The sequence below is a fragment of the Microtus oregoni genome, unplaced genomic scaffold, assembly GCF_018167655.1.
Source record: "Microtus oregoni isolate MIOR12 unplaced genomic scaffold, Mior012 000003F_ref0000135, whole genome shotgun sequence".
Taxonomy (NCBI): domain Eukaryota; kingdom Metazoa; phylum Chordata; class Mammalia; order Rodentia; family Cricetidae; genus Microtus; species Microtus oregoni.
Genome location: NW_024543062.1, coordinates 24748464 through 24762688, shown reverse-complemented (window position 1 = coordinate 24762688; position 14225 = coordinate 24748464). Strand labels below are relative to the sequence as shown.

Here is a 14225-nt window from a genome sequence, read left to right as displayed (position 1 = left end):
TCCTCCAGTTTCTGGAACTGGAAGCTGTTTTCCCTTCAGCTTCTAGTCACTGGGTGTGCCCCACCCTCTGCACATCAGGTTGCCTACCCAGCTGGGATGGATGAAACCCACGCTGGTGGAGGGAACTCTGAGGACAACCTGCTTCTGAGCTGTGTACTTCACCCCAGCCTGGGAGAGGTGAGCACATATACAAACAGCTTGCTTGACAGATGCCCTAGGCAGCTAGGAGGACACTGGACCATCTGAATCCCAGTTGCCATGGCGACCAAAAATCTGAGACCATTGGCTGCTTGGCTATGGGGACTGACTCAGCTGACGTCTCAAGGTCCCTTCCAGCCCTAGGATTCTACAGTTACCCCCAGCCAGATGACATCAGGTCTGCTGTGAAATAAGAAGTCTGTGACACGTGACACCCAGAATAAAAGGAGGTCCCACTGGACATATCTTAGAGGTCACTTAGTCTCACACAGTACTGTCAGTCAGAAGACCACTTTTTTTTTTTTTTAACCTCTGCTATACTGTTAGTGACACCGATCTTTTGTTCTTTTTTTGCTTGTTTTTTTGAGACAGGGTTTTTCTGTGTAGCCCTAGCTGTCCTGGAACTCTGTAACCAGGCTGGTCTTGAACTCACAGAGATCTACCTCCCTCTGCTTTCTGAGTGCTGGAATTAAAGGTGTGTGACACCACCACCTGGCCAGATACTGATCTTTTTACTTTAGTTTTTTCTAAGACAGGATCTGATGTAGCTAGACTAGTCCTAACTATGTAAGTGTTGGGATTATAGAACTGTGTCACCACTGCCACCAAGCCCAGCACTGACCAGTAATTTTGATAAATGTTTATTTCACATTGGGACCAGGAAAGCTTGCTTCACTAGGGGGCGTGTCACGAGCCTTCTAGGAATTAGGAGGAAGGAAGTCATTCATAAACGGGGCAGATATTGAGCTGCAGCTCAGGTTCCCTCTTGCATGTATGTCCCTGGGCCATAGGAACATTGCTCCACAGAGTAGACCACTGTCCCTACTGCATGACCACACTAAGGGAGACCTCAGGCCTGGCTGTGCACTGAGCCTGGGCAGAGAAGCCTGTGGGTGAAGCTGACAGCAGGGCAGACTGAAAAACAGACCAAGACTCATTCATACTTTCAACAAGAGCGTAAAATGTCCCTATTCCTGATGCAGAGAGCTTCATGTTTAAGGGATGGATGGCTGGAGATTATAAAAATCTGATTCTTGCCTAGGGTGGTAGTGTACACCTTTAATCCCAATACTGGGAGGCAGAGGCTGGTGGATCTCTGAATTCAAGGACAGCCTGGATTACACAGTCAGAGACGGACAACAAAAGCTCCACCTCTGTCAAGATGAAATCAAAGCCTTTATTAAACACTCCTCCTGAATGGCCTACACCCCCAAGACCTGGAACCGCAGAGGTGGACGAGCATCACCATCTCGACAAGTCAGAAACAACCCAAATGCAGCATCCGCAGAGCTCTGCAGCTCTGTGCCCACTCAGACCCTGGGAGCTCTTGGCCAGGAGAATCTGGGCCTCGTAGTGCTGAGCAATGCCCCCTAGCTGCCACTCTGAGGTTTATGAGTGCGCTTATCTTTCTCTTCTCCAAAGATAAGGGCAGGAGATGGAGGAGACCATCTTCAGTTGTGTGTGGGTTGATTTAAGGCTTTGGCTCTGGTCAGTTGAATACTAAAATACTTTCTGGGAACTCCATCTCCTGAGCTTCCCCTTGAAATAAACGCATTTTCAAAAATGAAAACAGTGAACAAAGATGTGGAGCGGAGCTTCTGCAGAGGACCTGGCCTGTCACGTCAGGATGGTATCATCCACCTGCTCCATGGAGTCCGCCTGACTGGCCAGCTTCTTCAGCGACCTTCGGTTGCATTCATTCAGCGCCTCCAAGCTGGCCACGTCCAGGATCTTGGAGAGTGACTGAAAAGATGAGGAGGAGACAATCAGGGTGGACGCCACGCTGAGACTGAGAGCCCCTGGGGTAGAACGCAGCAACGTAAGGACCTCGGGTGGACCAGACAACTCAGAAAGCGTCTCCCTGCGCCTTTCCTAAGCTGGGGGACGCAGGACGCAATTTTCTGTTAGACAGTGCTGCTGAGGGAGGGCGAAGGGCCCTGCTTGGGGCTCAGATGGGGCAGCCCTGCCCAGGCTTCTGGCATACCAAAGAGTCTGTCCCAGGTACCCGAATCTCCACCTGCCCCTGACAACTAACACGCACTGTGGCAGAGAGAACAGGGCTTTGCTGTTCTACTACTGCACAAGGACAGCAGGACAAATGCCACAGTCTGTGCTGATGGCACTCCATGACGGACCCCACCTGAAACAGCTCCTCGCCCTGCCTCATCTTGAGCAGGTTCACAATGGCCTGGTCGCTGTAGGCCCTCACTACAGTGTTCTTGTCCTTGGTGTTGTCAAGAAGAGCCTTCAGGATGGGCTTGATGGTCTGGGGCTCCAGGGGGGGCCGGGGGTCCTTATTTGCCCACCAGATCATCTTCTCAGCAACCAGCCTGATGTCACTAGATGGGTTCTGCAGACACTGTGAGAGGAACACAGGGATATATCCAGACTGCTTCTCAGAAAAGCCCAGATCTCCAGGGTGGACACTCCCTCCAGCAGGAAGACCAGACTGTTCCCGCTTCAAAAGTGACTGTATGACAGGGTTCCTTCCCTGGCAGGTGACAGGGTGTCTTCTCTCCCGTCTCATGTAGTATTGCTAGCCCCTTGGCTCACAACCTGGCCCACATGAGGTTTTCACTTCCTCACACAGCCATGTTCTTTTCTGCCCAGGTCTTTGGTTGTTGTTGGTCACACTGTCCGGGATGTGCTCGCCCTGAGATCCTCATTCAAATGGTTCCCCCTCACCCTTCAATTCTATCTAATCCAGGCCTTTCTCTGATAGGCTCCAGGGAGCTCGTCTGCCTTGTTCATGCCCACACCTTCAGGGTCAAACCCAGCAGACCTTCAGTGTAAATGAACACTAAGTGAACAGCGAACGCTGATCTGGTCACAGGCATTCCAGCTAGTCAGCCCCTTTCTAAACTCAGCAGAGGGTGGCTCCTTTCCGGAACCTCATTCAGGGAGGTCTAAGCACAGCAGCACTGTGATTGCCTAGGGGCTGGTCACAGGGTTTCCAGCATGGCCCCATCCTACTAAAATGTTGATTAGGCTCCGACCTCTGTGCACACTAATGTTTGAGGAGGGAGCTGTCAAGCAGTGAGAGCCCTGCCGTGACGTCGGGTCACCTGGTGCATTCACCTACTCCCTTATTCCCCAGGACAGCAGAAGTTACAATCCTCTTGCCTCTGACTCCCAAGTGCTGGGATTACAGACATGTGCCAATATTTCAGGCTCCCTAGCTATCTGACCTACACAACAGCCAGACTGGTAAGTGTCATGCCAGCTAAGGGAAGACAGCAAGGAGATATTAGAATTCAATTCAATCCCCAGGTACGGGGGCATGTGCCTTTAATCTCAGCACACGGGAGGCAGAGGCAGGCCTCCTTGAATCTATAGACTGGGTCAGCTAAGGTTACATAGTAAGATCCCGTCTTGGTGGCCAGTGAGATGCTCAGCTGGCAAATGAAACTACTGCCAAGGCCGGACCCTCCAGACCTATGTGGGAGGAGGGAGGAGAGAATGTTCTCTGGCCTCCAGACCACACACACCCCTCCCACTTGCTGCTATTAAAAAAAAAAAGTTTTTTTAAAAAATTTTGTTTTGAGCCGGGCAGTGGTGGCGCACGCCTTTAATCCCAGCACTTGGGAGGCAGAGGCAGGCGGATCTCTGTGAGTTCGAGACCAGCCTGGTCTACAAGAGCTAGTTCCAGGACAGGTTCCAAAACCACAGAGAAACCCTGTCTCAAAAAAAAAAAAATTTTTTTTTGTTTTGTTTCGAGACAGGGTTTCTGTGTAGCCCTGGATGTCCTAGCACTAGCTCTGTAGACCAGGCTGGCCTCAAATTCACAGAGATCCACCTGCCTCTGCCTCCCAAGGGCAGGATTAAAGGCGTATGTGACAAAGGGGTTGTTGCTACCTTGATTTGGAGTCACGGGCCTAAGAATGTGACAAACACTGAGTGTGCAGTCTGAGAAAAGGCACACAGAAGCACTCTGCCATCTCTTCCCAGGCCCCACAGGAGCTCCGCTGTGGGACGATGGTCTGTCCCCATCAACTGTGTTTTAATAACACGCTGACTGGCCAGTAGCCAGGCAGGAAGTATAGGCGGGGCAATGAGGACAGGAGAATTTTGGGAAGAGAAAAAGTCAGTCTGCAGCCATCACCCAGACACGGTGGAAGCCAGACACAGAGCAAGCAAGATGTGACTACCTCGTCGAAAAAGGTACTGAGCCACATGGCTAACACAGAGAAGAGTTAGTAAGAGCCAGTTCCAGAACAGGTTCCAAAGCAACAGAGAAACCCTGTCTTAAATAAGAAGCCCGAGCTAATAGGCCAATCAGTTTATAATTAATATAGACCTCTGTTTGCAGGACCAGGTGGGACAGAAGCTCGGACAACAGAGCTCCTCATGAACTGTCCCCACTCACCTTAATGAGGAGGCTGGAGAGTCTGGGTGGCAACTGCCCCCCTCCTGTCTCGATGTGATACTTCATGAGGAAGCCCATGCCTCGGATGCCACTCACGGCAATGGGGATCTGTGGAGAACAGCAAGAGTCACCCAAGAGGAGACCCCTACTCATGCCTGGAAGCAGCAGGACCAGGGAAGTGTCCTGCCCCCAGGAACTATAGGCCCTCACGGCCATCTTATCCTGGATTACCCCTCACCAACAGCACCACTGCTCTCATTTAAACATTTGCCAGATGGCAGGAAAAAACAAAGTCAATGGTTGCCAGGAACAAGGATCAGAGATCTGACCAAGAAGGGCTATCATCCTCTTGTAACCCAACATCTCTGCTTTAGATAATTAAACTGGAGACTGAAGGACCCATTCAGTCGGCATTTAAGTTAACCAGACACAGTAGAACCCAGGATCTGAACACCCAGCTAGACACAGTGATGGAGGAGGGTCAGGGGAGGACAGGACCGGCTCTTACCCTGTCTGCCACGGCATTGCTGAGGATCATGTCCTGAATCTCATTGCTGTGTTTGCCTGTACAGAGTCTGCTGGGAGCCACATTCACAGCCACAGAGAGCGCCAGGCTCCGGCCATGCCGAACCATCCAGTCAATACCAGATATGTCAGCTGGGCAGAAGGACACAACTGGCATCAACTTGCACTTTACAATATACTCCCATGCTACGATCCAGGGGCTCATCCCCCCCAACTGAGACCAGGGTGCAGAGTCAAGGGACCAGAAACCCCTGCTTTCATGGCAGTTCTCAGGCTGCTCCTGGCTTGCGGCTATGTTCTATGAACAGCAATAGGCAGGTCTACAGAAAGAAGCACCAGAGACCCCAGTCTGCTCTAGCAACTGGATGCCCAAGGACAAGTGTAGTTCAGGGGCTTCAAGATCCTTCAAGTGGGCGGGGGGGGGGGGGCAAGTGTCCAAGCCCCCCCCCCCCCGGCCCTGTGCAGTGACCTACCCAGCAAGCACTGCTGAAGGACAGTGCTGAGCTCCTCTTCGGTTAAAAAGGCACACAGCTCCCCAAGGCACCCAGCTGAGGAGATTCGAGTATTGTCCTGACAGAGAAGAGAAGGGAGTGAGTGAGAGTGTGGCCAGTACCATCAGGTCCCCAAGAATGAGGGCAGGAGAAGGACACTTCGGCTCAGGACTCTGAAACCATCATCACTCTAGGTATCCCCATTCTCAGTACTGGATTGGGACCCCAGTTCACTACAATGGCTATGAGGTGCACTGCACTCAATTACAGAGAACCCCAGCGTATGTGCAGATGTCAGCCATTACCACAGTAGCAATAGTCGGCATCGTCACAGCGTCTGGCTTCTCGGGGCCTGAACCCTTCACAGTTAGCATCTCAGCTGCCACAGTGCACGGGACACAAGGGCACAGCTGGGCAAGGCCGCAGCACAGACAGTTACAGCAATGGCTCTGGACTCTGCTTCTACAAGCCCCATGCCCAGGGGACTTGCTGCTGTGTCAGCGCCTCACAATGGGGGTTTGCTCTAGACTGTCAAGCTGAAGCCACTGGTGAAAACAATGAAGATGGAGATGTGTGTCAGCATGCCGCACACACACCTTTTACAGTGCGAGGGCGCAGCACTGTGGCTTACACACGGTAGGGGAGTGCTCTTATACTACGCCACTTCCGTAGTACCCAAGAGTCAGTGTTTCCTGTCAAAACCAAAGCTAGATATACAAAAGGCTCCTTGCCTGCTCCATAGCCAGCTTACTCCAAAAAAAAAAAATCAAAAGAGGAGATTCAGCCGGGCAATGGTGGCGCACACCTTTAATCCCAGCACTCGGGAGGCAGAGGCAGGCGGATCTCTGTGAGTTCGAGACCAGCCTGGTCTACAGAGCTAGTTCCAGAACAGGTTCCAAAGTCACAGAGAAACCCTGTCTCGAAAAACCAAAAAAAAAAAAAAAAAAAAAAAAAAAAAAGGAGGAGATTCAAAGTTAATGCTATCTTGCTAGTAAGTCTAAGTTTGACTGCCCCTCCAAACCAACTGTGCTGGCTAGTTTTATGTCCACTTGACACAGGTCATCAGGGAAGGCAGAACCTCAACTGAGAAAACACCTCCATCAGACTGACTGGTAGGCAAGTCTGCAGAGCATTTTCTTAATTAGTAATGGATGTGGAAGAGCCCAGTGCCACCCTTGAGCTGCTGGTCCTGGGTTCTACAAGAAAGCAGGCTGAGCAAGCCATGTGAACAAACCAGGAAGCAGCACCCTCCATGGCTGCTGTATCAGCTCCGGCCTCCAGGCTCCTGCCCTGACTTCCTTCAGCAATGGACCATGATATGGGAGAGTAAGCCCAATGAACCCTTTCCTCCCCAAGCTGCTTTTGTCACGGTGTTTGTCACAGCAGTAGTGACCCTAAGATACAAACCAACCAACCAAGTTCAGACTCAATGACTGACAGGAAAACTCAAGCCAGGCTGACCCTTGACTGCCACATTCAATCTCAGTATAAGCTCAGAGAATATGCTGTCAACAGTGTGGGCCTCTGAGCACCAAACACAGAACTGGCTCGGACACCCTTTCTCTATGAGAGCTATCTTAACTTCCACTGTGGAAATGCAAATTCGTCTAAATAGTAACCTTTGCTTGCACTGTGCACAGCCCTGCAAACGCTCTAGCAGACTGTGACCAAAATGACTAGGCACTCCTCCGTGTCCTCAGCACACGCTCAGCAGTACAGCACCCTCCATGGGTGTACGCACAGAGTATGAAGCCACATACCAGGCTTTGCCAGCTCACACCTGCAGCACCAGCAGCAAGGAAACAGAGGCAGCAAGATCACAAGCTGGGCTACTTGGGCTACTTGCCAGCCTGGGCTACTTGCAAAACTTTTTATCAAAAAAGGACTAGAGAGATGGCTCAGCAGTTAAGAGCACTGACTGCTCTTCCAGAGGACCCGGGTTCAATTCCCAGCACCCACATGGCAGCTCACAACTGTCTGTAACTCCAAGGTCTGACATCTTCACATAGACATACATGTAAGCAAAACACCAATGCACAAAATATATGAAATTTAAAAAATTTGTTTAGGGGGCTGGAGAGATGGCTCAGTGGTTAAGAGCATTGCCTGCTCTTCCAAAGGTCCTGAGTTCAATTCCCGGCAACCACATGGTGGCTCACAACCATCTGTAAAGAGGTCTGGTGCCCTCTTCTGGCCTGCAGACATACACACAGACAGAATATTGTATACATAATAAGTAAATATTTAAAAAAAAAAATTGTTTAAAAAAAACCAAAAAAACAAAGATGGCTCAGTGAGTGAAATGCTCACCATGAAGCCACAAGTTCAGACCCTAACACCCACACACAGCGCTGTTAGGTAGAGACAGGTGAACTCAAAGGATTCACTTGTCAGTCAGTCAAGCCCAAAAGGGGAGCTCTAGACTCAGTGAGCAACTCTGCCTCAAAAAAATTAAGGAAGACACAATCCTGAAAATGTCTCTGTCTCTCTCGGTCAGTCCTACAAGGGCTGTCTGTGGGAGGGAAAACAGAAAGGTCTTCCCATGGACTCACCACCCTCACAGATCTGCCACAGTGAAGGAAACCAATGGAACTGAACACAACCAGGAACCCCAGGTCCCTATAAATTGGTAAGAGCTTGGCCATGGATAAATCTTACCCTCTGTAACTACTAAGACCTTTACAAGGATGGTGCTGGACAATTCTGTATTATGTCAATTATGTTTTAAATAAATGCTGATTGGCCAATAGCCAGGCAGGAAGTAGAGGCAGGTCAAAGAGAACAAGAGAATTCTGGGAAGGAGGAAGCTCATTCTGCCCCAGTCCTATCCAGACACCGAAGAAGCAGAAGCAGGATGTGACCTGCCCTGCTGAAAAAGGTACCGAGCCATGTAGCTAACATTGATAAGAATAATGGGCTAGCCGGGCGGTGGTGGCGCACGCCTTTAATCCCAGCATTGGGAGGCAGAGGCAGGCAGATCTCTGTGAGTTCGAGACCAGCCTGGTCTACAAGAGCTAGTTCCAGAACAGGCTCCAAAACCACAGAGAAACCCTGTCTCGAAAAAACCAAAAAAAAAAAAAAAAAAAAGAATAATGGGCTAATATAAGTTATAAGAGTTAACAAGAAGCCTGAGCTAATGGGCTAATCAGTTTAAAACTTAGGGAGACCGCTGTGATTTTCTTTGGGACCTAATGACTGTGGGAACCGGGCAGGACAGAAACCCCAACAAGAAGCCCTCTTCTTACACATGGACATATCATCCATTCTGGCACATGCATGAGATGATGTTTTTCCAGATAGCAGCAGGGTGCCCCTGAAGAATGTCTGTGTCTCCGGGAGCAGTATGTTTTATAAAGGGGAACACAGAGGGAAAGCAGCTGAAGCTGAAGTAACTGGTGAAAGGCCCGGGGATTAAGCTGCTTCACCCACAAGACAGACAGAGTGGGCTGCACTAGGCTCAGTGAGGACACTTGCTTAGCACGCACCAGACCTTGGTTTGATGCCAAGCACAGTCAAGACAACAAAACTATGAACTCCAGAAGCATCAATACCAAGCAGGGAGTCAGCCTACTGTCTCCACCAGGTAAAAATACACTAGGAAATGTGTCCACGTTCATAAGGTAGCTGACAACCGAGAAAAGAATAAGCTATGGCTTTCGAGCTGTTTTAATTTTCTTTCAGGAGTATTTCCAACTTCTTTCTTGCTAAGACAAAAATCTCAGGAAACCTGGGGGACCCCAGCACAGCTCCGACCGCCACCCACTCTCATTGCTCAGGCACTGGGGCTGAGGGGTTGGACTCCATGCCTCGGGCAGTCTCAGCTGTCACTCCTGCCACGGGCTGCGGAGGAGACTGGGGACAGCTGAGGTAGTCTGGGAAGCTCAAAGGGCTGAGAAGGTGGCAGCCCAAGACTCCCTGATCCCTCCCAGTCTGACTGAAAGTGGCAAGTCCTGCAGTAAGGGCAGGGTAACGCCATACAATGTGGAGAAAAGAACTTAGAAGCAACAGAACTCCCAGTGTAGCCTCTGATCCCAAGTCATACCTCATCATGTCCCAGCATGCTTAGCAGGAGAGAGACAATGTTTTTCCGGATGGCAGCATCCACTTTGGCACCTGCACCCTGAATCACAAACCTCAGGGCCTGCAACATGGTATCTCTAGAGAAGAAACACACTGCCTTAACCCCAGGCTCCCACAGCACCGCCTCCCGCCTCTCAACGCCTGTAAGCCTGCTCCCGAGTGGCACTCTACCTCACACCTGGGTCCTCCATCACACGGATTCCATTGAGCAGCTCTGTGAAAAGGGGGTCCACCTTGATGTGGATAGAAATGAGTTTCCCCAGTGCATCCGCAGCCTTCAGGCGCACGCCCCGGTTGGAGTCCTGCAGGGCTTTGGTAAAGGTGGTCTGAAGCTGAGGCAGGAAGGGCTTCAGGGCAATTCCAACCTGCGGGAGAAACCCATACCCAAGAGTCATGACTGTGGCATACTGATGACATGAACATGACAACCAGGACCACCAGGAGCTAGCCAAGCTCTCACACAGATCAAAACAGGTGTGATTCAAGAACACCAGAAAGCTTGCTTGGAGGCATTCAGCATTCACAATGGCAGCAGAGGCCGGCACCCTTTCACAGGCCTGGCTATTCGAGGCTTTAGCTTAGTGGCGTCCCAGTCCCAAGGACAAGCAAGGGCAGGTCGAGCGGGTGAGAAAGCAGCTCAAAGGCCACATGAGGCTAAGGTCTCCTGGCCACAGAGCTACAGCAGGACTTTGCAGTGACCCAGTGCAGCATCTATGGTCCAACCCCCTCTGCTCCCATAGGATACCCAGTGCAGTGTCCATGGTCCAACCCCCTCTGCTCCCATAGGACACCCAGTGCAGTGTCCATGGTCCAACCCCCTCTGCTCTGAAAGGACATCTCACTTTGGTCTCCCACAGACAGATCTGTTCTCCAGGACCCAAATGGAACAAGCTCCTAACTCACTTGCCTTGGCCAGCAAGAGGCTGAGTGTCTCCAACAGAGCCGCCTTTACATTCCAGCTGAACCGGTCCCCAAGGATGCGAATCAGGGGGCCAGTGATGCTGACCACAGATGGCCTCAGGGCATCAGCTGATGTCAGGCGGATCACCAAACCCAAGGCCTTGGCTGCTTCTTCCTTCTGCTCAGGACTGCCAGTGAGGACTCCTTCCCGCAACACTGGAAGGATGGAAGTCACTCCCTGGCAAGAGAACCAGAACTGAGAGACCAGTCCAAATGCACCAGGCCCACAGGTTTCCCACCAAACACAAGGCACTTCCGACAGTTAATAAAGGGGTTGGATCAGGGTCACTGCCAAGAGGGTGAGCTGACTAGAAGACAAACGACCCAACAGGCTGCTAACAGGAAACATACGGCTACTACGTCTGACCTACTGGCTCTGGCAGAGATGGCTTCATAATGTAACTAAGAGCACTGTGAACCCAGTCATGGGAGGTCGCCACAGAAGACACAACAGTCCGTTGTCTGCAAAGATGCCCATCACATGGAGCACAGCAGACGGACCACTGCTGCGCCAGCTCCCTGTGCCGCTAGGCTTCAGCTCACCTTCTTGGGCAGGCAGAAGCCTGGGACATGCTCGCCTTTGCTCTCGTTGCCTATGAACCGGATTTCCTTATGCAGCTCTTCTATCAGGGCCAGCTGGTTACCCGCGTCCAGCTTCTGCAAGGATTGGAGGGAAGCATCAGTGAGGCACAGCCCTTCCTTCTCAAGGCATGGGCCAAGGAGGGAGAGGGAGATAAGACTGGCCACAAACGTGCCAACGCTGCGGCGAGTAACAGTGATGACAACTTCATGCCTGAACTTCATGACTGGAGTTTGAAGCCTACGGAGTGATACAAACCTGTAGTCCCAGCACTTACTTCCTAAGTGAGGTGGGAACACTGCTTGAATCTAAGAGACCAGACTGGGCAACAAGACTCCAAACAAAAGCAAACACAAAACAGGAGCTGGGGAGCCTACAACATTTTGCAACCATAAGATAGTTCTGGGGTCAGCAGTCCCCTCCCTCACCTTGGTGATGGCATTGAGGGCATCCCAGCTCTCCTCCAGAACCACAGGACTGGAGTCATTGAAGAGGCGGATCAAGCCCGAGACCAGGTTCCGAAGGTGGCTGGTGTAGTCGGCCTTAGAGCGGGAGCAGTAGATGTTGAGGATGATAGCAGCGGCCTGCCGCATGCCCACCTCGGGGCTGCGAGTGGCTTCCAACAGGTCCTCAATAATGATGCGGTGTCCAGTGTCATCCTCCACTGAGAGGATCACAGCCTGACAATTGGCCATCTCCTGAAAACCACAAGGACATGTGTGCTGAGCATGGAGTCTCGGGCAGGCAAGGAGGCTGCAATGGCTGTTGAAAAGCTAGAGGAGCACATTTGCCACCCTACCAGCTGCTCGTCTGGAGTCCCGAGCTTCTCCTTCAGGGCCAACATGACTGCTGGGAGGATCACACCAAGATGACGGGTCAGAGCATCGCCTGCCACGGACGAAAGGAAAGCCAGCACCCGGGTATTGACAGGTGGCGTTGTCAGCTGGGGGAATGATGACAATATCAACCTAATGAAGACTGGACCTGTTTAGTGCCAGGCCCAGACTGGGTTCTAGGACAGCCCATTCCCCTGCTCTGACCTAAGGGCATCCACTCCCCTGCTCTGACCCAAGGGTGTCCACTCCCCTGCTCTGACTCAAGGCCTGCTCCAATACATCTTGAGAGACAAGGGAGCATCTGAGCTCATTGCATCTACTTCTCTAGACTCAACATCCGTGCGTGCACAGGAGGCCCTGGAATAGGGGTGCACATGTGTGGGGATGTACCTTGGGCACCAGGTAGGGCAGCACCACACGGCTCTTAACAGCCATAACCTGCTTCAGACCATCCAGGGCAAATTCTGACACCTCCTCGTCATCCTGCAGAGAAACATTGGGATGACTGGGGAGCTGGCTCCCACTGCACCCCTGCTGTCAACTGCCTCCTCCACTTACCTCCTTGCCTCCACATTTCCTTACTGTCCAAGGACAGGCACAAAGTCACATCAGATTTTGTAGCACCCACTCCCCTGCAGAGCCCAGATTCCTGCTGCGTTGGCAGCCTCCCCGTGCTTCACTGTTACACAGACAGTAAAGGCCACACTGCTAAGTGTGGGATCCACTCACCAGCTGCTTCAGGAGAAACGGGAGAATGTCCTCCAAAGCCTGGTGGCCAATGGTGGAGTGCAGCTGCTCAAAGGTCTTGGCTGCCGCCTCTCGGACCTCCTCTAGGGGATCACATAAGGCCTTCCTCGCCGTGGGCACAAGGGACTCAGAGAAATACAGCACCTAGAAACAATGCAAGCACAACTGGACCCATGCAGAACCAACAAGGTGAGCTGACTAGGGCCCCAAACTCAGGCAAACAGATGCCCTCTGCTGGACGGGTCTATTAGCTCTGATAATAAGACCAAAGTGAGGACAGACAGAGAGAACATCTGATATGTCCCAAGGAATCCCTCACCTAGACTTAGCAACTATAAAGCTTACCATCATCACTAGTAACAGGGACTTCCCATCTTCTACAGGATTTGATGAACCCTGGCAAGGGCCCTGGGCTTTGCTCTCCAGCTCCCAGACAGTTTTGCTCACCTCTTGGAAAGCAAAGTCCTCAGTCTGAACTCTGCTAAAAATGTTTAGTCTCTAATAGACCAGCTGGGGGGCTCTGGGCCCAGGAAACACAGCCTCCTGCCCCTGCCACCTTCTCACACTGAGGTGTTGGTGAAGTGACAAAGGGGGGCACATCTGTAGCAATCTCAAGAGTGGGAGAGTCATCCACTGGAGGCACAGTCTACACATGGCAGGCAATATGCTGCTGGTAACAGCCCCTCCAGTGAGGCTAGTGCCCTCCCCAGAGCACGTCAGCAGTCACTCACGCTACACGGGCTGCAGGCCCTGTAAAGATACTCACAGCGTCCCGGCTGGTAGACTTCATGATCTCACTCAGACCAATACACACACCCTGCCTCTCATCGCTCTTCTGGGACCTTAGGCCTTCCTCAAGGATGGGGATGATCTCAGGGAGAATCTTCTCCCCTAGCTTCCGAACCAGATCTCCCAGTGTCCTTGCTGCAATCTGTCAGCAGAAAAGGGGCCGCACATCAAATGTCTGCAAATCCCAGGGCACCCAGAGAACACTTCTGGAACAATGGCCCCGAGCTCGCAGGCTTCATCTGAGGCACCATCCCAGGAAATGCTGTATACACAGCAAAGGAAAGCCACTGCTGACATCATGGCCCTTGCCTGTAACGCCAGTGTAGGGGAGGCAGAGGACTGTGAGTTCAAGGTCAGCCTGAGCTAGTGATTCTGTCTAAACCAAACACAAAAGAGAATAAAACAAAATGGGCTGGCTGGATGGTTCAGTGGTTGAGAGTACTCATTGCTCTCCCAGAACAGCCAAGTTTGGTGCCCTGCACCCAATACCAGGTGGCTCACCATTGCCTGCAACTCCAGCTCCAGGGGATCCAACACCCTCACCTGGTTTCCGTGGGCACCTACACCCATGTGCACATACTCACACACAGACATAACACTCACCCATACTTTTTTTAAATATTTATTTTTATTTATTATGTATACAATATTCT

At 51.6% G+C, this 14225-nt stretch overlaps 1 protein-coding gene across 1 annotated transcript in view; it reads right to left on the bottom strand.

Moving 5' to 3' along the window:
• Positions 1-1355: 1355 nt before the first annotated feature.
• Gcn1 (GCN1 activator of EIF2AK4) overlaps positions 1356-14225 on the bottom strand; it is a 65117-nt gene continuing 52247 nt past the window's right edge. Inside the window, exons 45-58 of the mRNA XM_041648350.1 lie at positions 13550-13714; positions 12766-12927; positions 12427-12519; positions 12000-12143; positions 11629-11898; positions 11164-11277; positions 10568-10798; positions 9832-10025; positions 9623-9737; positions 5563-5659; positions 5073-5221; positions 4565-4672; positions 2339-2557; positions 1356-1941 (exon numbers count right to left, since the gene is read on the bottom strand). Coding sequence (XP_041504284.1) covers positions 1816-1941; positions 2339-2557; positions 4565-4672; positions 5073-5221; positions 5563-5659; positions 9623-9737; positions 9832-10025; positions 10568-10798; positions 11164-11277; positions 11629-11898; positions 12000-12143; positions 12427-12519; positions 12766-12927; positions 13550-13714 — 2187 coding nt within the window. The 3' untranslated portion in view covers positions 1356-1815. The remainder of the gene's footprint in view (positions 1942-2338; positions 2558-4564; positions 4673-5072; positions 5222-5562; positions 5660-9622; positions 9738-9831; positions 10026-10567; positions 10799-11163; positions 11278-11628; positions 11899-11999; positions 12144-12426; positions 12520-12765; positions 12928-13549; positions 13715-14225) is intronic.